At 37.4% G+C, this 23,858-nt stretch overlaps 2 protein-coding genes across 2 annotated transcripts in view; both read right to left on the reverse strand.

Annotated features, from left to right (window-relative positions):
* Positions 1–23,858, reverse strand: part of LOC127515292 (Fc receptor-like protein 5) — a 487,356-nt gene that overhangs the window by 356,757 nt on the left and 106,741 nt on the right. The window contains exons 2-4 of the mRNA XM_051898789.1: positions 18,034–18,297; positions 15,038–15,322; positions 12,202–12,537 (exon numbers count right to left, since the gene is read on the reverse strand). Coding sequence (XP_051754749.1) covers positions 12,202–12,537; positions 15,038–15,322; positions 18,034–18,297 — 885 coding nt within the window. The remainder of the gene's footprint in view (positions 1–12,201; positions 12,538–15,037; positions 15,323–18,033; positions 18,298–23,858) is intronic.
* The window catches only part of LOC127515291 (titin-like), a 438,556-nt gene that overhangs the window by 54,629 nt on the left and 360,069 nt on the right, over positions 1–23,858 (reverse strand). The window contains exon 17 of the mRNA XM_051898786.1: positions 8,788–9,066. Within this exon, the coding sequence (XP_051754746.1) occupies positions 8,788–9,066 (279 nt within the window). The remainder of the gene's footprint in view (positions 1–8,787; positions 9,067–23,858) is intronic.

Below are 23,858 nucleotides of genomic sequence, written 5' to 3' on the forward strand. Positions count from 1 at the left end.
AGAATAAAACATTTTTACTAATTACTCAAACAATGATCTAGAACAGGCATCAGTATCACTGTCAAGCTTTCACTATTGGAAGAAAAGAATAACAACACAAACATGACAAATATATTACAAATTACAAACCGCAAAATTTTCAAACCGTGTTTAAGGAAAAATAAATGCTGACAGAACATTCAAACATGTTGACAGAATTAACAGTATTTTTAAACATGTTAATATCAGATTCAATTTTCTTCTTCTGTTACGGCGTACTGACTTTGGTCTTCAGCAGATGAAACTGTGAAATAAATTATTGCTTCAATGAATGACCATCATCTGTTGAAAATATTGATCTATATAAAAAGACAAACAATATGGTATGTCTGTCCATGAGGGAATATGTGCATTGATTGGGGAAAAGACAAAGAGAGCGTGGAAAATGTATGTGTGTATTATATTTGCTTTATTTTATTTATATATTTCTTTTAAAAGATATTCTTAAATACATCATACTATTTAATATATTCTTCTTGATCTGTCATTTCAACATATAATGTTTGTCTTATATGAAATAACAAAAGTGATTAATTAATCGGCTCATATTCCTTAAAAATCACATGTTGGATTATTTAAGGCTGAGGTCCTCCATTTCTGGTATTAAGAGCAAACAGACTTCAAAACAGAAATTCAGAATTCTGACATTATAATAATAACAAGAAACATGGAATGTAAGAGCTTTGTCCACTGGCTGCTCAACTGGATTCAGAGAAATTGTTCTTTCAACCAAACTAAAAGGAGTGACTCAGGGCAGAGATTCACAGGCACAATCAAATCTATAAAAATCAGGAAAGTTTACATTTGGTTAAAAATCCAAAAAGATATGGTCTCTCCACAGACCGTCACATACAGGTGCTGGTCATATAATTAGAATATCATCAAAAAGTTCATTTTTTTTATTATAAATATTTTTAAAAATGAAACTTTCATATATTCTAGATTCCCTACATGTAAAGTAAAACATTTCAAAAGTTTTTTTTTAAATTTTGATGATTAGAGCATACAGCTCATGAAAGTCCAAAATCCAGTATTTCAAAATATTAGAATATTTCCTAAGATCAATTAAAAAATGGATTTGCAAAACAGAAAAGTTCAAGTTCTTTAAAGTATGTTCTTTTGTGCACTCAATACTTGATCGGCAGGACATATTACAGCAAATGACTTGCTCCTAGCACAAATTACTGCATCAGTGAAGTGTGGCATGGAAGTGATCAGCCTGTGGCACTGCTGAGGCACTATTGAGCCTTCAGATCATCTGTATATTGTTGGATCGACTGTTTCTCATCTTTCTCTTGAAAATATCCCATAGATTCAGGTCAGGCATATTGGCTGGCCAATAAAGCACAATAATATCATGGTCAGCAAACCACTTGGAAGTGGTTTTTGCACTGTGGGCAGATGCTAAAGTCCTGCTGGAAAAGGAAATCAGCATCTCCATAAAGCTTGTCAGCAGATGGAAGCATAAAGTGCTCCAAAATCTCCTGGAAGATGGCTGCATTGACTTTGCACTTGATAAAATACAATGGACCAACACCAGCAGATGTCACAGCCCCCCCAAATCATTATTGACTTCAGAAACTTCACACTAGACTTCAAGCAGCTTGGATTCTGTGCCTCTCCAGTCTTCCTTCAGACTCTGGGACCATGATTTCAACATGAAATGCAAAATTTACTTTTATCTGAAAAGAGGACTTTCGACCACTGTTCACTGTCCAGTTCTTTTTCTCCTTAGCCCAGGTAAGATGCTTCTGATGTTGTCTCTGGTTCAGAAGTGGCTTGGTAGTCCTTTTCCTGAAGATGTCTGAGTGTGGTGACTCTTGATGCGCTGACTCCGGCTTCATTCTACTCATTGTGAAGCTCTCCCAAGTGTTTGAATCGGCTTTACTTGACAGTATTCTCAAGCTTGCGGTCATCCCTGTTGCTTGTGCACCTTTGCCTACCCAATTTCTTCCTTCCAGTCAACTTTGCATTTAATATGCTTTGATACATCACTCTGTAAACAGCCACCCCATTCAGTAATGACCTTCCGTGACCTCCTCTCTTTGTGGAGGGTGTCAATGATTGTCTCCTGGACCATTGCCAAGTCAGCAGTCTTCCCCATTAGTGTGGTTTCAAAGAACAAAAGATACCCAGAATTTATACTGTAGGGATGGTCATATAATGAAACTCAAATGTAAATATTCTAATATTTTGAGATACTGGATTTTTGACTTTCATTAGCTGTACGCTCTAATCAACAAATTAAAAAAAAAAAAACTTTTGAAATGTTTTACTTTACATGTAGGGAATCTAGAATATATGAAAGTTTCATTTTTTAAAATAATTTGCAATAAAAAAATGAACTTTTTCACGATATTCTAATTATATGACCAGCACCTGTATTCTTGTGTGATACATATTTACCCCTGCGGCTGAATCTCCCTATTACAATGAAGAAACCTTTTCCATCCTGCAAGATGAGATCTTCCATTTCCAGACAAAAGGAAATGTGTTAAATCAAAGAGAGATCAGACAGAAGTTTTACCTCTCGCTCTGTAACATTTGTAAAGCATCACGACTGTCGCTAACAGATACGGACAAGCTGCCAGAAGAAAACTGAGGATGTTGAAGACAGAAATCTGACCTGAACGTGACACTGAAAAACAGAAACACAAGAACATTATTGAGCAACATTACGGAGCTCTTATGGGCTTCAAAAAGTTTCTTGAGGAAGTTGTGAGCGAATACAAAAGCTTTGAAATATTTCTACTCCAATCTCATATTATTCCACCACCATGGCGCTCTGTATTAAAGAGATAGTTCATTCAAAAAATAATATTCTGTCAAAATTTACTGCAACTTTATGTTGTTCAAGCCTGTATGAATTTCTTTCTTCTTTTTTCACTTTCATTCTATGGACAAAAACACAGATACATTTTTCCCAAATATCTTCTTTTATGTTCCACAGAAGAAAGAAAGTCATGAGGGTGAGTAAATGATGACAGAATAGTATATTAATATAAGTTATTCATTTTAATGTTTAAGGGGTAAGAAAAAAAAAAGATTCTCCTCTTCTGATCAAAAATGACACTGACCACATATGAGCACAATCAAAATCATTCTTTTTCAAATGAAGAAAAAAAATAAAACACTCTTGATTTCATTGAATTGTGAGATGTTGTTGTTTATAAGGTGTTGATTTCACTATTTAGTATATTTTGCAAATGATTTTTGAGTTTTGTAAAACAATAAACACTGATGTCAATAATTGATTGTTTTCCAGCAGAAATAAGAGTCAGAGACTCGTATATAATAATTGTGTGGCAAATCTCATCAGATGCTCATGAATCAAATCAAATCATCTCACAGTTACAGACTCCAGTGACTCTCACCTCTGACTGAGATCCAGCTGTGGAGTGACTGTCCTCTCTCTGTTTTACAGTAGTAGAAACCCTCATGTGACTTTGAGACAGTAGTGATGCTCATCTCTCCTGTCGTCTGATTCTGGACCAGTGATCCGTCTTTATAGAAATCAGCGCTGAGGATCGGGGAGTTTGTAGATCGATGTAAACAGTGTAGAGTCAGAGTCTCTCCCTCAATCACAGGATCACCAGAATTCACCAGAATCACTTCACCATCTACAAACACAAGAAATGTGTGCTTAACACTGTAAATAGTAAGAATAGCAAAACAATACATTAGCAAAATACTAATATTATTAATTGCATTGTACTTTATGTTTCCTGCACTTTTAAAGTCATACAATATTTTGTAAGGAAATGTGCAAATTTTTAGAAAAAAGCAAACAATGAAGGTCTACCCCTGCATCAGTGGGGCAAAAGATCGTAAAAACACAAATAAGATTGTACAAATTCATACGCATTATAGCCACCAATCTTCCAAAATATAAAATAGTTACAAATTGCCATGAGAGTGTTGGTTGTGTATCAGATTTTTAACCAGAATTTTTTCAAGATTTTTTCAGAAATTCAAAAGACATAAATGAATTTAATGAATACTTTGCTAATGTTAATAATTATATGTTAATAAGTTAGCAAATTACATAAAAGAGTCTAATTACAAGAATAATGGAGTTAATAAATATGTTTTCAATGTTTGTATCAGAAGTGAACAAAAAAGAAATATTGCAAATTGTGAAAGGTTTTAGAAATAAAAGGTCAAAAGATTGGACAGATATGTTATTAGTTAAAAACACTATTGAGTGTATTGCTTTACCATTAACTTATGTATTCAACCAATCTTTTAAAACAGGTGTATTCCCAAATAATATGAAAATGGCAAAAATTATACCAATTTTCAAAAGTGGAGACCGTCATTTATTTTGTAATTATAGGCCTATCTCACTGCTGTTACAATACCACCGGTGTATAAAGCACACGAACGAGGAGATAAGGATAAAGTAAGTTTTTACTTGAAAATCCAACAGGAGAATACAGGAACGACACCCGACAACATACTGAACAGAAACAGGAACTTAAATACACTGATTGATGAACTCAAATGACGAACAGCTGTGATGAAAGTGATTAGTGTCCAAGGTTACAGATAGTGGCGGGAAACTAGAACAAAGGAACACGTGACCGATGAAAACAGACAAACTGAAAGTCCATGTGACTGTGACATTACGCCCCCTCCCGGAAAGGTGCGTCCTCGCGCCGTAGAGAGAGGGGAAGATGAAGATAGGATGCTGAAGACGATGTAGGAGGCGGCTCAGGAGGCGGGCGGCTAACCGGGAGGAGGCGGAATACAGGAGTCCAGGGTGGTGCAGGTGGAGGTGAAGTCCGGGAGATGGCCTTGAACAGGGGCTGCAGGATGTTGTGCCAGGCACCAGCCAGGGTAGTGCCCCACAGCGGCGTTGATGGAGGGAGGAGCCATGGAAGGTTGTTGATGACCGCCATGGGGAGGACCGCAATCAACGACGGCGAGGATGTAGCCCACCGCGTAGCCGACGAGCTGAGGTGGTGGAGAGATGGTGATGATCCAAGCGGCCGCGACGGAGCTGCAGTGACGACCTCCTGAGATCGAGGAGTGGATCCGGAGGTCTGAGGACGCGTTGGAGCGACCGAGGGCGGAGACAGAGCCTGAGGTAGGGTGGAGCAAGCCGTAGTGGAAGGGGTGGAGGACCAGAGAGCAGCGGACGGTCCGTAAGTCCGCAGCGGAGGCGAAGCGATGTCTGACCCAGGTGGAGCCGACGTGCCGAGGGAGTCCGGTGTGGCCGAAAGGCCGATGGTCCACTCCGAGGTCGAGGGCGGAAGGAGCGCAGGTGCAGGAGTCAGGGCGATGGAACGAGGCAGCTCGAAACCTTCCGAGGCTGGAGGCGGAGCTTCGGGCTCCTCGTGCCCAGGAGGAGACGGATCCCGGCAGGCCCGAGATGGTACCACGCTACTGAGAGGAGGTGGTATCGAGGGACTGAAGGGAGACGGAGATGACTGGATGGCACTGATGGCTGTGGACTGGGAAACAGGCTGGAGTTCCATGTAAAAATCCAAGAGCAGTGGTGAGTCACAGGAAGGTTGGTGATAAGGTGGGAGAGGCACGCTGGACGGGACCAGCTGGACAGGAGACAGTACAGGGGCAAGAAAAATGTCCTCTCCACACCTTAAATCCAGCAGTGTTTCAGCACAAAACTCACTCAGTAGCGGAGGGGTGGGCGGGGCTCACTTCCGGACCCTCGAGGTCCACCAACACTCCCTCGGCGATGGATGGTTCGGCTGGCTCACACACCTGGTCAGGTACACACTGCTCGGGCTCCGTGGCGATGTGACCCCCGATCGCTCTTGTGTGCGTGGGCGGCTCAATCGCGGCGTTCTCCGTCGTTCTACCTGCAGTGGGCTCAGGTTGTATATCTTCGCCGTCTGGGTGGTTCTGGCTGTGCACTGGCTGGGGAGTGGGGCTGGCGGCAACTTCAACGGTGAATAGTGATCCGCAGGATGTCAGCACCCACTCCACATAGGACGCGAAGCTCCCTCGAGGACCCTCCCCGGACAGCTGTGCACGTGTGGTGTTGTTTAGTCCGACGTACAGGAACGTGCACAGGCAGTAGTCCGGGAAGGTGGTCTGATGGGCGAGATCCAAAAACAGTTGTAAATGTCTCTCGAGGGAGCTTTCTCCCTGCTCAAGGCACATAAGTCTCACAGGTGCGTCCATGGTGAAAGCAGGGGATAGAAACGGAAACAAAACACTGAACACAAAAACAACAAAAAAAAATTCCTACAGACAAACACGTCGCTTACTGTTTCGGTCGGGTGTTCTGTTACAATACCACCGGGGTATAAAGCACACGAACGAGGAGATAAGGATAAAGTAAGTCTTTACTTGAAAATCCAACAGGAGACTACAGGAACAGACAGGAATGTACACCACGTAGACACTAACGACACCCGACAACATACTGAACAGAAACAGGAACTTAAATACACTGATTGATGAATTCAAATGACGAACAGCTGTGATGAAAGTGATTAGTGTCCAAGGTTACAGACAGTGGTGGGAAACTAGAACAAAGGAACACGTGACCGATGAAAACAAACAAACTGAAAGTCCATGTGACTGTGACAACTGCTATCTCAATTTTCTAAGATATTAGAAAAACTTTTTGTTAAAAGAATGGATAATTTTATAGAAAAATATAACTTACTGCAGGAGGAACAATATGGTTTTAGGGCAGGCAGACCTCAATGGCAGTAACGCAATTAGATGATGATATTACTTCTTCAATAGACAATAAAAAATATGCAGTGGGTGTTTTTGTCGATTTAAAAAAAGCTTTCGACACTATTAATCATAAAATATTGTTGAATAAGTTGGAAAAGTATGGCTTTAGAGGGCCCGCTTATTCTTGGTTAGAGAGTTATCTTGACAATCGGTACCAGTATGTACACTTTAATAATGAAAACTTTGAAATGTGTAGGGTGACATGTGGGGTGCCCCAGGGGTCGTTGATGGGTCCTAAATTGTTTATTTTATATATAAATGACTTTTGTAAAGTGTCTGATTTGCTAAAGTGTGTCTTATATGCGGACAACACAACTTTATACTGTTCTGATGACAATTTGCACCAGCTTCTCACAAATGTATCGAGAGAACTATTTCAAATTAAACTGTGGTTTGATGCAAACAAACTATCTTTAAATATTACCAAAACCAAATATACTATATTTGGTAATCGACATATACATAATATTACAAACTTAAAGATTGATGATGTGGTTTTGGAAAGAGTAATGGAAATTAAATTTCTAGGAGTAATAATAGATCACAAATTATCCTGGAAACCACACATAACACATGTATTGTCAAAAATGTCAAAAACTATTGCTATATTACATAAAATCAAGTATTTCCTGAACAAATTTACATTGTATATTTTGTATTGTTCTCTCTTAGTACCATATATGACCTATTGCATTGAAATTTGGGGGCATAGCTATAAGTCAAATACTAAATATTTACTTTGCAAAAAAAAAGCAATTAGGATTGTTAATTATTCCTCATTTAATGAATCAACTAAACTAATATTTCTTAAATTTAAAGCACTAAAATTTTACAACTTAGTTAGTTTTAACACAGCTTTGTTCATGTACAAAGTTAAAAAACAAATTATGCCAGCAAATATATTGTGTTTGTTTAAAATTAAGGAAGGTAAATATGATTTAAGAGGAAAGGATATGTTTAAAAACCAGTGGTCAGAACTAATGTAAAAAAGAATTGTATTTCTGTTCAAGGGGTTGATTGGTGGAACGGTCTAAATGACGAACTTAAGAGAAGTAATATTATTTTACAGTTTAAAAAAATGTTCAAATCCAAAATAAATATGAATTATAAGATGGAAGCTTAAGTTGTGTATTGTAATGTGTAAAAAATTTTTGTAAACTGTAATGATGGAATTGTACATCTAATATCAGTTGGAGGGTATGTGACGCTGTAATAAGGGTAGGTGTAATAAGCCATGGCTTCAGCCTACACCTTTACGGTTGATTCTGTTTATATTTTTATGTAAGTAAATCATACATTCATATGTTATGCAACTGAAATAAACATTTTTTTCATTCAACCACAGGCATAAAATCAGGTCCATTTTGCAGCTTAATCTGCCAAATTATATTAAAAGAGACTGTCTGACGAACATGAAAAGTGACCAATCACATTTTGCTTTGCTTTTATGTACTATTTAGTGGCGTGCTCATCTAACATAATAATAATAGATATATGTGGAAAAACTAAAATAAAAAAATTTAAATAATTGTGCAGAAGTCAGCCTGTGATCAGCTGTACAGAAAACAATTAGTGGAAAATGTGTGTAGACTGTAATTAGAATTTAGATTATTACATTAGTAGATGATGTGTATATATTTAGAAATATATCTAGATATATATTTAAAAACAGGACTCACCATGTACAGTGATGTTTCGAGGATGACGTTTCTCTCCAGATTCAGACTGACACCAGTACACTCCAGTGTCAGATGTGCTGAGAGACTCGATTACACATGCAGATCCTGTTTGTGTTGAACAAGTTTTTGTGTCTTTGTCTGTGTATCTTCTCACTGTCCATCCAGCAGAGTTACTCTGATCCTCACAGCTCAGAGAGAGAGAGTCAGATGAGAAGTGTTGACTTCTGCTGAGATTGATGACCAGAGACACTGAAGAAGAAACACCTGAAAAGAGGAAAATCTCATTCAAAACTGACAGCACAGAGACTGCAATGAAATACAAATATGGATGAGCACAAACATAAACACTCACCAGTGACCCACAGTGGCTGTGTGCTGCTGTGTCGTGTGTAATAGGCTGGTCGTCCTCTCTCTGCTCTGCACGTATAAACTCCTGTGTGCTGTAGAGCAGCAGGACTGAGAGTGTAAGATCCTCCAGCTCCTCTGCTGCTGTCTGACAGATGATCATGATCTCTGAACCAGCTGAACGTCCAGCTTGTAGAGGAGCCTGAAACCTCACAGATCAGAGTCACTGATTCTCCTTCAGTCAGCCACGGCTGTGGAGACACTCGCACTGCTGCCTGAGCTTCAGCTGAACAAAACATCATGAGTTACAGAGCCATAGAGAAACTGATGGAGAAGCTGATCACAACAAACACAAACTCACCTGATACAGTCAGTGTAACAGCATCACTGCGCTGAGAGATCTGAGTGTTTATCTGTCCTGTACAGGTGTATTTACCACTGTGAAAGTGATCAACACTGCTGATGTTCAACTCTTGTGTTGAGCACAGACTGACAGCATCTCTGTGTTTCTGTTTATTGACTCCACTGGTGCAGCACTCTTGTTTTGTACATCGATTGGCAGAGTTTGTATTCAAGTTGTTGGTTCCATTTATTTCCCATCTGTATGTCCACTCAGTGTCTCCTCCCCACTTTATATCACATCTGAGAGTGACTGTTTCTCCTCTGAACACTCGTTCATCAGGTCGTACCGTCAGCACAGCTTTAGGACTCACTGTACAAACAGATTATTACATTTATTTAAAGTTTTAGATGTTCTGCAGATATTGTCTCTGATCTGTATGTTGCATCACACTATTCTCTCTGGCCTTGTTTCCACCTGGTATTAAAATGTGTTTTGGTCGATCGAATCACAAGTGGACGACCCGAAATACAGGAGCAAACGGGGTGTAAAAATGCTTTGAGCTTGTCCACTTTCGACCAATTCCAGAGGCAGTCCAAAACACATTAGACTAGATTGCTTTCATAGTGGAAACGCTCATTTATTTAAAGTTTTACACGTTCTGTAGATATTGTCTCTGATCAGTATGTTGAATCACATGTTCTCTCTCACCTGTAACATTGACCCACAGTGCATCACTGTAGTTTGTGTAATAGACTGGTTTCCCTCTTCCAGCTCTACACCAGTACTGGCCTCCATCAGACACTGAATCAATCTTCAGTCTGTAGGAGTTTGTTTCTCTCTTCTCTGTCTCAGGGTTCAGTATGTGTTTGTACCAGTAAAAGTCCCAGTATCCAGTGGACGGATCCATGCGACAGGTCAAAGTCACTGTGTTTCCTGTCAGTGCAGCTCCTGCAGGATCTGATGTGAGTTCAGGCTTTGGCTTTAGACCTGCAGGAGAACAAGAACAGATTCAGATCCTCGAGAGTCAGAGTTCACCTGTGTTTGACAAATCATTGAGTATTTGTCTGAAACAGTGGATACAGAAGAGAAAAACTGCTGAAATACAGATATTAGATTATAGCATTAAACAGATCTAAATATAAACTACATCAAAATGTTTGTAATTATTAGTGAAAACTAAATAAAATGTTGACATTCATATCCAGTCTATAAGTATGTTCTTTTACATTCACATATCACACAAATGTGGATTATACATTTACATCAATAAAAGGCATTTAAAATCTTGTAGATTCTGTATAAATTCACTTTTTTCAATTAGTAAAGGTAATGACTAGGTAACCTGTTTCTTTGTGTTTGATGAGTGATTTTCTTTTGAACATCTGGAGTTCATTTATTCTGTAATACTCAGTAAAATGATCCTGTATGTCTGCTGTGAAATAACTGGACAGTCTGAATTTCTGTCTGAGCTACAATGTGTTTTTGTCCTTTTTGAGCTCTGAATGTTTCAGTCACTGTTTCCTTCATTATAACAGCGATCAGCACATTACTAAAAATAGATTAAAAAAATAAACAGTTTTGTTCTAAGAAAGACATACAGATTTTGAACAAAGAGGGTGAAAGAGATTAAAATGATGACTGAACTTTCAGGTGAGCGTCGGATAAAATAAATCTTAAATCTAATGTTTGATGAACTGTAAATCATAATCAGGTACAAAACAATGACAAGATCGTCTGAAAAGCAAAATAAACCTGCATTTGTATAAAGACTCACAGATTCTCAGAAAGTGCGAGCAGCAAAAAAGTAATTACACATGAAAAGATGTTTTATGTTTATTAAAAAAATGTTAATGTTATGGATGGAACTGAAGTGTAATTAGCAGCCATTAACACATTTTTAGCTGTTGTTTAAATCTGTGTTCACATGTGTCAGATGGATTTAGCTGTTTCACAAAAAAGTATTCAGCTATATTGCAAGCAGACTACTTTTTAGTTCCTTTTTTATTTATTAAAACATCAAACAATATAATAGTTTAATCAGCAATAAAAAATATATTAAAGTTTAAAGATTAAAATATAAGTTTAAAAAATTATGATTGCAGATGCGTCCAGTAGGCGACAATATGAAATAAGGATGTAAATTGCAAATTGAAAGAAGTACGACACGCTGCTTCTTAGTGTCCGTTTCCATGGAGATGTGTCTATTTCGAAGGCTGCTTCATCCGGAGGATGCGTTTGTCGGCTGCATACGTCATTAAGGATGTCTTATTTCAGGACAGTAACCATTATAAAATTGACCGTTATTCCTAGTGAAGTGTAGATTGCTGTAGCTTCCTTATTTGGATTGTAGTGGTCAGTTTACTGAAATGAAGCAGCCTCATGACGTTCAACTTTAGAAATGAGACACAGCTGATCGAGAACAGCCTGTGCTTCTGTCACTTTACTCTTACTGGTTATAGGTTAAATATTTGCAAAAAGGACTAAGCAATCACAATTCTGTATGCAGATAAATGAAAGAATAAAAAGATCAGAAGGAAAGTGGTAATTTGATTGCTGAAGTTAATCGATATTTTCAGACATTTCTCCTAAAACACTTCTAAAAATATACATAAGGCTGAAATTATCAGCAAAATAATATTGCTGTTGGAGCTTCAATGTGCACATAATGCAGACAAAACATCTGTTTTCATTTCATTTTTGTACTAATTACATCAAAAGTGTTTGTAATTATTGGTAAAAACTAAATGAATCACTGATATTCATATCTAGTCTGCATGTTTATTCTTTTGTATTCACACAACTGCAGGTTGTACAATATTTATATATTTTAAGAAAGTAAAAAAAGAGTGGCAAATTAAACTTGCAATGTGATGAGGTCATGTGATAATTTGAATAATTTATTGTGTTATAATATGATCTGTTTCACATATTAAGAGATTAGTATACAGTTACAGTATATAATATGCTGAATTCAGTAAGCAGTAAGATAGTTTTACATTTTGAACAAAACCACAGTCTCTCGATTGGATGTGTGATCACAGTAGAGAGAGTTTATGAGGACAATGATGTTCAACTCACCCTTCACAGAGAGAGAAACAGAGCTTGATTGTGATGAGTTTGGTCTTCCATCTCTCAGTCCTCTACACCAGTACTGATCCTGATCAGATGTAACAGCTCCAACAATACTGAGAGTGTCTCTGTTTACAGTGTAATGCTCAGACGTCTGTAACACACTGTCTCTGCTGCCTTTATACCACTCATATCTCCACTCATGTGTCCAGTCTCTCCAGTCATATGTCAGATAATTTCTCTGCCTCCAGTTACTGTAAGTCTCTATCTCACACTTCAGATTGACTGTCTCTCCAGTGAATACAGATCTGTCTGGTGTCACAGTCAGTGTAGATGTGGGTGAATCTGTGAAGAAACAAATGTGTTCATATTTTGTTTATATCAACTAAATGGTTTTATGCAAATTCCGCTGAAAACTTTATAATCTTGTAGATTCTGTATAAACTGACTTTATTTCCACTAGTAAAGGTAAAGTTAACCTGCTCCTTTTTTTTCTTTTTTGATGAGTTATTTCTTTTGAACATCTGAAGTTTTTTTCTTTTGTAAAACTGTAAAATGATCCAGTATGTCTGCTGTGAAATAACTGGACAGTCTGAACTTTCTCTGTCTTTCTGGTCACATGCAATGGAGTTTAGACAGTGACAGCCTTTTTTCTCTTTTCTTTCTCTTTCTGCAGAATATCAGTGATCAGAGATGTCTGTAAACTGTCAGTAAACAGAGGCTGCATGTTTTGTTTCTAAACTGTGTCTCTGGACAGGATGATGGAGACTAAATTATCTTCATGATTTCTGTCATATAGAGTCATTGGACTTATTTTATTATTCATTTATGATGCTTTTGTGTTCGTTTTGAACTCTGAAAGCTCACCATCTCATCCTTTAATAGCAATCAGCACACTGTTAAAAAAAATGTCCTAAAGAAGAAATACATACAGATTTGGAGGACATGAGGGAGATTAAATTAATTTTTATTTTCAGGTGAGCTAATATTGTAACTTTGAGTGTTGGATGAAATAAATATTTAATGTTTGATAGACAGTTGATGAACTTTCAGTCATAATCAGAGACAAACGATGACAGGATCATCTGAAAAGTAACACAAAGCTGCATTTGTATAAAAACTCAAAGATTTCAGTAAGTCCAAGCAGCAATAAAAAGATGTTTAATGTTATTGAATGGAATTGAAGTGTAATTAGTGGCCATTAACACAGAAGTGTTTTTAGCTGTTGTTCAGGTCTGTGTTCACATGCGTCAGACAGACGTCTTTATCTGTCGTGTCTCTGTTTCATCAGCACTTCATGAGTGTTGTGTTTTTAAGATTACACTTAAAGTTAAAAATACTTCAGCTTTAAAATGCATTTAAAGCATCTCAGATCTCCATTCAGTTTCATTCTGTTTTGCTCCTTCAAAAATGGTTTTGAACACAAGAACAGAGAGAACTAGAATGTACATTTCCTGAAGAAAATGTGAGTTGTGTTTGCAGTGGCAAAACTCGGCACTGAGCAGATGCTACAGTGTTCTTCACGATTGCAGGAGAGCCAACCACCATGTCTGTACGATGTTGTGGAGCTGAGATATGGCTTCTTGATGTTGCAATTTGGTTGTTAGGGTGCTCTAAACTGTTGCTAGGGTGTGGCTACACAGTTACCATGGTGATATTTACAGACTGTTTTCTCACCCAAAACAAAAGACCCCCATACCCTCATGTCTGTACCAAGTTCCGGTGCTGAGATATGGGTTATTTATGTGTTTGTACGGTTGCTAGGGTACTCTAAATGGTTTCTAGGGTGAGGTTATACAGTATATGGGGTGATATTTAAAGAAGACTGTTTGCCAGTCTGCCAGCCATGTTTCTACAATATGCTGGTGCTGAAATACGGCTTGTTATTTTTGTTATGCGGTTGCTAGGGTGCTTTAAGTGGTTTCTAGGGTGTGGCTATGAAGTTATGTCATGTCACTACTTATTTGCTGCTTGATAGGGTGTTCTGAGTGGCTGCTTAGGGAGTTGCAAGGCAGTTGCTAGGGTGTTCTGGGCAGTTGCTAGGGTGTTGTTATGAAGTTGCTAAGGTGTTCTGAGTTATTGCTAGGTGGTTGCTAGGGCATTCTGGGTGGTTGCAATGGTGTTGCTAGGGTGTTCTGGTGGGTTACTAAGGTGTTGCTAGGCGGTTGCTAGGGTGTTCTGGGTGGTTGCTATGGTGTTGCTAGGGTGTTCTGGTGGGTTACTAAGGTGTTGCTAGGCAATTGCTAGGGTGTTCTGGGCAGTTGCTAAGGTGTTCTAAGTTATTGCTAGGTGGTTGCTAGGGCATTCTGGGTGGTTGCTATGGTGTTGCTAGGGTGTTCTGGTGGGTTACTACGGTGTTGCTAGGGTGTTCTGGGTGGTTGCTATGGTGTTGCTAGGCAGTTGCTAGAGTGTTCTGGGTGGTTGCTAAGGTATTGCTAGGCGAATGCTAGGATATCCTGGGTGAGAAACAGCACACCTCTCCTCAATAATCTGCATGATTTGACGCCTCATTCATGGGTCTATGACAAATGGAGCAGGACGAGTGGCACGCCAAAGTTTTGTCCCGATGAAGAAGAAGAATAAGTTTGCAAGAGAACAATATGCTTTGCCTTTGGCAAGGACCACTAATAAAACAGAATCACCACTAATTAAACAACCCTCAAAAGAGAGATGGACTGTAACACTGTCAATGTCAACAAGATGGTCTGTCCAAAGCACAAGCCCTTCAAAAGAAGAGTGAGAACCGTATCATCAGTGTGAATGTAACACCTGAGAGTGAAAGACTCTCGATTGGTTGTGTGATTATAGTAAAGAGAGTTTAAGAGGACAATGATGTTCAACTCACACTTCACAGAGAGATAAACAGCAGAGCTTGATTGTGATGAGTTTGGTCTTCCATCTCTCAGTCCTCTACACCAGTACTGACCCTGATCAGACTTAACAGCTCCAACAATACTGAGAGTGTCTCTGTTTACAGTGTAACGCTCAGACGTCTGTAACACACTGTAGCCTTTATTCCACTCATATCTCCAGTCACTGTGATCAGAGTTTATCACACACTTCAGACTGACTGTCTCTCCAGTGAATGCAGGACTGTCTGGTGTCACAGTCAGTGTAGATGTGGGTAAATCTGTGAAGAAACACAGAGTCAAACAGCTCTTTCAGAGATAATATTTTTAAGATGTTTTGGAAAGCTATGCAGTTTATACTTTATTTTATGCCGTATTTCATAGTATTTGATCTGTTTTGCTCATTTTCACCAATAACATTTGAGCACGATTCTGAACGTGATATTGATTTAATACAAATGTTCAATAAACAAGAAGTTAAAATTAAGTGACTTACATTTTAGAAACAATTTTAAACAGAAGGTTTTTTTTTTGCTATTTCAGCAAAGGAAAAAGTTCCAAACAAATCCACAGCAGAACTGTTGTGTGTTTCGGAGCAACTGTGTTTCATTACTGAATGAATCAGCTGCTTTGAACAAACAGGTTGAATAAATGATTCTGTGATTCACTCATTAAGTGATTTGCTGCCACTCACCTACAGATACACATATTTATGCAGTTGTAATTGTAGTAATTCAGATGCAACTTCTGTGCCACATCTGCAGTGCAAAGATTCATTTTGTTGTTAGTGATTTCATTTTATTGGTAACTGCTCTATATAGTGTCTTATTATTCTAATTGTATTTGTTGATTATATATATAAGACATTTCTCAGGCAGTATATAAGGATCTTTTAGATGAATTTGAGGTGTGCAGGTCTAGCCTTGCTTCACTCGGTTTCAACCCCTCAAAGTCTTGGTCTTATCTTGGTCTCAGGGAACGTTCTCATAACTTTGGCTAACGTTCCTGCAAAGTTCTCTCAAAGTTATGAACAAATGTTCTTCCAGTAATGTTAACATTGAACAAACATTCTGTTATCTGGTCTTTAATAATGTTCTCAAAGGTTTAGCACAAAAATGTTATTTATACATCATTTGTAGAAGTTTTTTTTAAATGTCCCCATAATGTTGGGAGAAAACGTTCTTAGAACAACATTCTTGGAACATCCTTTAAACATTTAGAATGAAAACTAACTTCAAATGAATAATGTTGTGTTTGCTGTTTTAAAAAACATCCTTGGAATGTGGGAAAGTTTTGTAGCCTGTCCCACAGTTATTGTTCCTAACTTTTCTCTTTTATCTAAAGGTTATGCAGGTATTAATGTTTAAACACTTTCAAAACAATGTTCATGAAATCGACACATATTGTCATTAGTATTTGATGAATGTTCTCATAATGTTGGCAGAAAACATTCTTTGAACAACATTCTTCAAACGTGTATTAAAAATGAACAATCACTAACTTTTTGGCTTAAGCCTTTCATGCATGAATTATTAATTCACAAAGTAATATTTTTTAATGTTTGTTTTTATTTTTAAACAAGTGAAAGTGCCAAAACTTTTTTTTCAAGATATTTTATTTTGAGGGAGTTACATATCTGTCCACTGCAGTGGATACCACACATCAACGGTATAAAAAGTGATTCAACAGAACTCATTGTTTGGTCTGAAAAAACAAAAAAACAAAACAAAACAAAAACAACACTCTTAAAATAGATGTGCAAAAAAATGTACAAGAAAAAATATGATTAAAATCTGGATAAAATCTTATTCCACTGAAAAACAGTTTTGTACCTGTCTTTCTAAGAATAAAAGGATTTAACACTTATTCCTGAGGTACTTGGTGCATCTCCTCTTCTCTTCGCTATTTTGAATGTATGATGCAATATCTCAAAACAACAAAGAGATACAAAGACAATATTTAAATGTTATTGTAATGCTTTGGGGGTTCACCACTTGGAGGTTGGGACATGGTACAACAACTTAAATGGTTCAAAATGGCTTCCAAATATCTGTCCACTCTAGTGGACTCCATGCATGAAAGGGGTTTTAAACAATGGCTTAATGTTGGATGTTACAGCAAAATCCCCCGTGTTTAATGAACAGAGATCAGTGTGACAGTTACAGATGAAAGACAAATTAATTAACAAAAATCAAGGGTTAAGAGCCCGACTAAAGCAAACACATTTAAATGAAATCTTCAACATCTAAACCTCTGTTAGTACTTCTGATGAATGACAGAAATACAGTCAAACTTTAATCACTTAATTATCTCATTAACTGCAGTTGCTTCAGTGTTACTTTGACACTCTTGGCCTCATATAGACATCGATGTTCATTTAACACTGAGGATTTTGCTGTGTTTCACGTCACTATAACGTTCTCCATTGTAATAATTAGTAACATTTTCGAGGAGGACTTTACTGTGAAGAATGTTGAGTTGTTAATAAAAATAAAAAAAAAGTTGAAATAATGTTTCAGGAACATCAAACATTTAAATGACATTCAAAATTAAGGAAACTGGACATTTGAACGTTTCCAAAACCAAAACCTTCTAAGAACAAATATTTGTTATCTGGAAACACATCCTGGTCTTGGTCTCAGTTTGTGGTCTCGACTACAACAACAATTATCTGTAAGTCACATCATTCTCTCTGACTTCAGTACAAAACTCATCTGTATTGAACTCTCTCGCTCAAGTCCTTCTATTCTCATCATATTGTGACTATAACCGTTATCCATAGTGACAGTGACTAAAGTAAATATCAAAGACTCCCATAACACAGAAAATCACAATTTACATGATTTTATAATAAACCAGAACCTCCACAAAACACATGTGTAGTAACTGAATAATGACTAAAAATTAATTTCTTCAGTTCCTTATAACAACAGATGTGGTTGAAATATTAATTTTAAGTGATCATTAAACAGATCTGAATATGAACACTCACCTGATACAGTCAGTGTAACAGCAGCACTGATGTCTGTCTGTGAGTGTGATCTCTCTCCTCTACAGATGTATTCACCACTGTCAGACACTTCAGCTGTGAAACTGAACTCTGCTGTTGTTGTTTTGTATGGATAGAAAGGGTTTCTATCTTTAAACCATCTGTATGTCCACTGAATGTTTCGTCCTCCCTGTAAGTCACATGTGAGAGTGACTCTCTCTCCTCTGAACACACGCTGATCTGGCGTCACCTTCACTACAGGTTTTACTGATGAACATAGAAGTAAATATTGAAAAGCATTGCAGTATCAAGATCACAGTCATGAACTCAAAACATCCTTAGGAGAAAAACACTATTAAATTAAAAATCTAGTTTGCTTGTAAATTGTAATAATTACATCAAAACTGTATGTAAGTATTGGTAAAAACTAAATGAAACTGATATATTTATCCAGTCTGTCCTTTGTATTATTTTTCTACCTGCTCTGACCAGTAGATGGTGCTGTTTACAGTCAGAATGTTTTAAAAGATCTGAAAAGAAATTGGGAACTTCTAGTGTCTTTTCTCAAGCCTTTATCTCTCCCAGCCCTTCAAACCAAACCATACTGAATGAATAAAGCTAAGCAGAGTTGGTGCACAAGATCTTAATGACACAGTCATTGATTACAGTGAACATTACAACTGCAGCACCTCAGAGACTTGAACAAAACTCTCACTGTGCAGAACTCATTTCTGTTTTATACAGTGGATTATGATCTTTTGAAATCAATGTCTGACTGAACTATGTTACAACTGCAAGACTGTTTGATTGAATAAATATCAGATTTCTGTAATGTTTTTTGCAGCATAAGGAACTACAGTCAGATGATTCTGTGAAATGTGCAAAACATGGACATAAAACATCAGCAAAGAGGGAGAACAATTGTCTTGATGTATCCATGTAGACAAAAAAAAAAACAACAACTATAACACAATTCATATTAGTTTTAAAAAGAAAATCAATTTTACTGTAGTACTGCACAGTACCTTCAGCATCTTGATTGAGTCCAGAGTGGATGAAGGACATCAGCACTAAAAGCAGAAGAAACAAAGATATGAAGCATTTCCATCACCTCAACACAATGTAAATCACACACTGAAACATGTCTAGAGTTTATTGAACTGAACTAAACATGAAAGTGTTTTTCTGTTCTGATTAGGGCTGGGCGATACAGCTAAAAAAAAAAATTATCACGATATAATGTTTCATATTGATCGGTATCGATAATTATTGAAAAAATTTTAGTAGAAAAAAAAAATGTTTGAATTTAACCAATGCATTTTTAATTAAGGCAAACAACAAATAATTTCTAAACAAAACTAAATAAAATGTAAACAAATCCTTCTTATATTTTATATGAAGATTAAATAAATAAGTGTTAAGGGGAGACACTACAGGCAAAAACACTGTTTTTTCAGGCACCTGTCAATTTTGAGATTTTGCACTTTTTGGCTTTTCATAAAGTGTTTTTTCAGACTGGTGGAAAGAAAACATCCAAAATACATTTTTAAGTCTATATCTTATAGCACTTTATCTATTTGCGTCTATAGATTTCAATTACAGTAAATATCTTTAAAGGCCGTTTTCTCAAAATGAGTTTTTTCTCCTGCTCTGAGTCAGAAATCTCCACTTCAGCAGAACTTATATGCACCAAACTTTACAGTTTTATTCCTAAGGCTTTTACAGAGGGATTTGTTGATATATCATTCCTATCCTGAGTTATAGGTCCTTTTACTCAAAAAAACATGGCGAAAATAGATTTTTTAAGGCTATTGTCAGCATTCTCTAATTTACTAAAGCACAAAATAAGATATCCAGAATCCCCTCTGTAAAAGCTCTTTCATCTAATATGTCAACAAATAGAACCAAGAATTTTAAACCTGGACCTTTCCAATTTCCAGATTTTGTTTTTGGAAATGTATGCAAATTAGCATATATTTAAGTATATAAGGCCTCATTTGCATATTAAAACATAAATTTATTCAAAACTTGTAATACATTTTTTTCTTATGTTTATGCCAGTAATAAACTGGAGAAGTTTCACAGTGATATCTTCTAATTTAAAAAAAATCCCTATTCACCTGTAGTGTCTCGCCTTAAAGAAACTTAGAGCTGCACAATTCTGGATAAATTGAGAATTTTTTTTGTTTGTTTGTTTCAAACCGAGATCACAATTCTGAATGTCAACTAAACAAAATAACGTAATTTACTAGAGGTTCTGACAAAATATTAATTGCTGCAGTCTTTTTTAAAAATTTAAATATATTTGTTTGGATGTATGATTCAATGACACGCCCATAAATACTCTTGTTTCATTACTGGATGAATCAGTGTATTTGAAAGAATCTGTTGAATGAAGATTCAACGTCAAATACATTTTTTAACAGTCACTTATCGCCACCTGGTGGTGAAACAATGTAATCGATTAACGCGTCATTTTCAGCGCTTCAAGTTTCTTTCAAAAGCTGATTTGCTCTATTTTGATCGATAACATAGACATTAGTATTTATATCTGAACTATAAACTTTTCTCTCAGTACTTCTGTGATAATTTGAATATTTGTAACACAGAAATAAAGATACTGTGTGGTTAAAAACACTGTTTGTGCAGCTGTTCATACCGACATGACAACTGCTCTCTCAAGACGAACTTTGAAGCAGATCAACTGTAAGACGTAAGGAAACCATGAAACTGCCTCAGACGAGCTGACATGTCCTTTTGTATTCACAATCTCCTCGTCGCCGGCAGGTACAGCACTCATTTTCATGTGTCTCTGTGTTCTGATCTCACAACTGAACTCCACAGCAAGGGACGGAGCGAGCTTGAGAGTTGTTCATGCAACCGAACTTCATGTCTGTTTACATTTTAATGCATTTAAGTGAAACTATATCGAGAGTTATATCGAACATCTTTTCTATCGTTATCGAATAAGACGTACCGTCGATAAATATCGATACCGTTTTAATGCCCAGGCCTAGTTCTGATGCTCATCCAGGTGAGAACTGATGGTTTATTCTCCAGCATTTAACATCACCACACACAATGACTTCACAGGACTCGTGAACTGATACGAGAGTCGATTCACTGATGATTCACTGATGCTCAACAACAGAAGCAGTTTGAACCACTGAGCTTCACAACATTCAACATATATTATGTACTAATGTAACTAATGTAATGTCAGACTGTGGTTTCAGTAGTGCTTCTGCAATGTAGTCCTTCGCTTGTTTTGTTTGTTTCTGAAGTTTCATATGCGTTTTGCTCCCTCTTCTTGTAGGCCTATTTTGCTTTTCTATTTCTATTTATCAATTTTATATAATTCCCTGTTTGCTTCCCCTGTTTGTGTTTGCTCATTTAAAACAAACAAACAAACAAACAAACAAACATGAAAGACACTATAAAAATGTATATAGAATGATGCATTTACATACAGTGGGTACGGAAAGTATTCAGACCCCCTTAAATTTCACTCTTTGTTATATTGCAGCCATTTGCTAAAATCATTTAAGTTCATTTTTTTCCTCATTAATGTACACACAGCACCCCATATTGACAGAAAAACACAGAATTGTTGACATTTTTGCACATTTATTAAAAAAAGAAAAACTGAAATATCACATGGTCCTAAGTATTCAGACCCTTTGCTGTGACACTCATATATTTAACTCAGGTGCTGTCCATTTCTTCTGATCATCCTTGAGATGGTTCTACACCTTCATTTGAGTCCAGCTGTGTTTGATTATACTGATTGGACTTGATTAGGAAAGCCACACACCTGTCTATATAAGACCTTACAGCTCACAGTGCATGTCAGAGCAAATGAGAATCATGAGGTCAAAGGAACTGCCTGAAGAGCTCAGAGACAGAATTGTGGCAAGGCACAGATCTGGCCAAGGTTACAAAAAAATTTCTGCTGCACTTAAGGTTCCTAAGAGCACAGTGGCCTCCATAATCCTTAAATGGAAGACGTTTGGGACGACCAGAACCCTTCCTAGAGCTGGCCGTCCAGCCAAACTGAGCTATCGGGGGAGAAGAGCCTTGGTGAGAGAGGTAAAGAAGAACCCAAAGATCACTGTGGCTGAGCTCCAGAGATGCAGTCGGGAGATGGGAGAAAGTTGTAGAAAGTCAACCATCACTGCAGCCCTCCACCAGTCGGGGCTTTATGGCAGAGTGGCCCGACGGAAGCCTCTCCTCAGTGCGAGACACATGAAAAACCGCATCAAGGACTCCAAGATGGTGAGAAATAAGATTCTCTGGTCTGATGAGACCAAGATAGAACTTTTTGGCCTTAATTCTAAGCGGTATGTGTGGAGAAAACCAGGCACTGCTCATCACCTGTCCAATACAGTCCCAACAGTGAAGCATGGTGGTGGCAGCATCATGCTGTGGGGGTGTTTTTCAGCTGCAGGGACAGGACGACTGGTTGCATTCGAGGGAAAGATGAATGCGGCCAAGTACAGGGATATCCTGGACGAAAACCTTCTCCAGAGTGCTCAGGACCTCAGACTGGGCCGAAGGTTTACCTTCCAACAAGACAATGACCCTAAGCACACAGCTAAAATAACGAAGGAGTGGCTTCACAACAACTCCGTGACTGTTCTTGAATGGCCCAGCCAGAGCCCTGACTTAAACCCAATTGAGCATCTCTGGAGAGACCTAAAAATGGCTGTCCACCAACGTTTACCATCCAACCTGACAGAGCTGGAGAGGATCTGCAAGGAGGAATGGCAGAGGATCCCCAAATCCAGGTGTGAAAAACTTGTTGCATCTTTCCCAAAAAGACTCATGGCTGTATTAGATCAAAAGGGTGCTTCTACTAAATACTGAGCAAAGGGTCTGAATACTTAGGACCATGTGATATTTCAGTTTTTCTTTTTTAATAAATCTGCAAAAATGTCAACAATTCTTTCTGTCAATATGGGGTGCTGTGTGTACATTAATGAGGAAAAAAAATGAACTTAAATGATTTTATCAAATGGCTGCAATATAACAGAGTGAAAAATTTAAGGAGGTCTGAATACTTTCCGTACCCACTGTACATGTTAAAAGCAAATATTAACATGAATGTTTCACACCACCGGTTCTTCACTGGAACAAAACAAGCTACAGAAGTCCAAACCAAATTAGGTCAAAGTGTTTGAGACACAACATCACTTCCTGTTTGACTTTGACACCATCAAATTCATTGTGACTTTACAAAAATTATTTGGACACTTAGACACTGGTTTCACGGACAGGGCTTAGATTAAGCCAGAATTACCCCTTATTTCAATTAGGACATTTAAGTAGCTTTTATAAATGTGCCTTAGAAAATCACATATGCATCTTGAGACAAAACAATGACACTGACATATTTTAAGATATGTTGGTGCAAGTTGCTTTTAGTTCAAACATCTTAAACATGCATTTTAGTCTGGGACTAGCTTAAACCTTGTCTGTGAAACCAGAGGAGAGTGTTTTTATAGAACAGCTCAGATTAAATGAAGCAAACCCAGTTCAGTAAAGTGAACCAGAAAGAGAAGCAGCTGCAAGTGACCCTTAATGCTTTTGATGTTCACAATGTAAATGGACTTAAAAAAAGGACTCAATCGAATCACAAAAGTAAACTTGTTTTGATATATTTTGCAGATTTATTTATATATATTTTAAATGTGGCCTAAGAGCATTTTCACACCTAGTTTATTTGAGTGCCCCAAGTGCTCTCGCCTCGGTTAGAAATAATTCATACGTCAACACAATAGATGATCTCAGTTCCCCCCTAAAATGACACAAAAACAAACCATATTCAG

This window comes from Ctenopharyngodon idella, chromosome 7, assembly GCF_019924925.1.
Source record: "Ctenopharyngodon idella isolate HZGC_01 chromosome 7, HZGC01, whole genome shotgun sequence".
Classification (NCBI taxonomy): domain Eukaryota; kingdom Metazoa; phylum Chordata; class Actinopteri; order Cypriniformes; family Xenocyprididae; genus Ctenopharyngodon; species Ctenopharyngodon idella.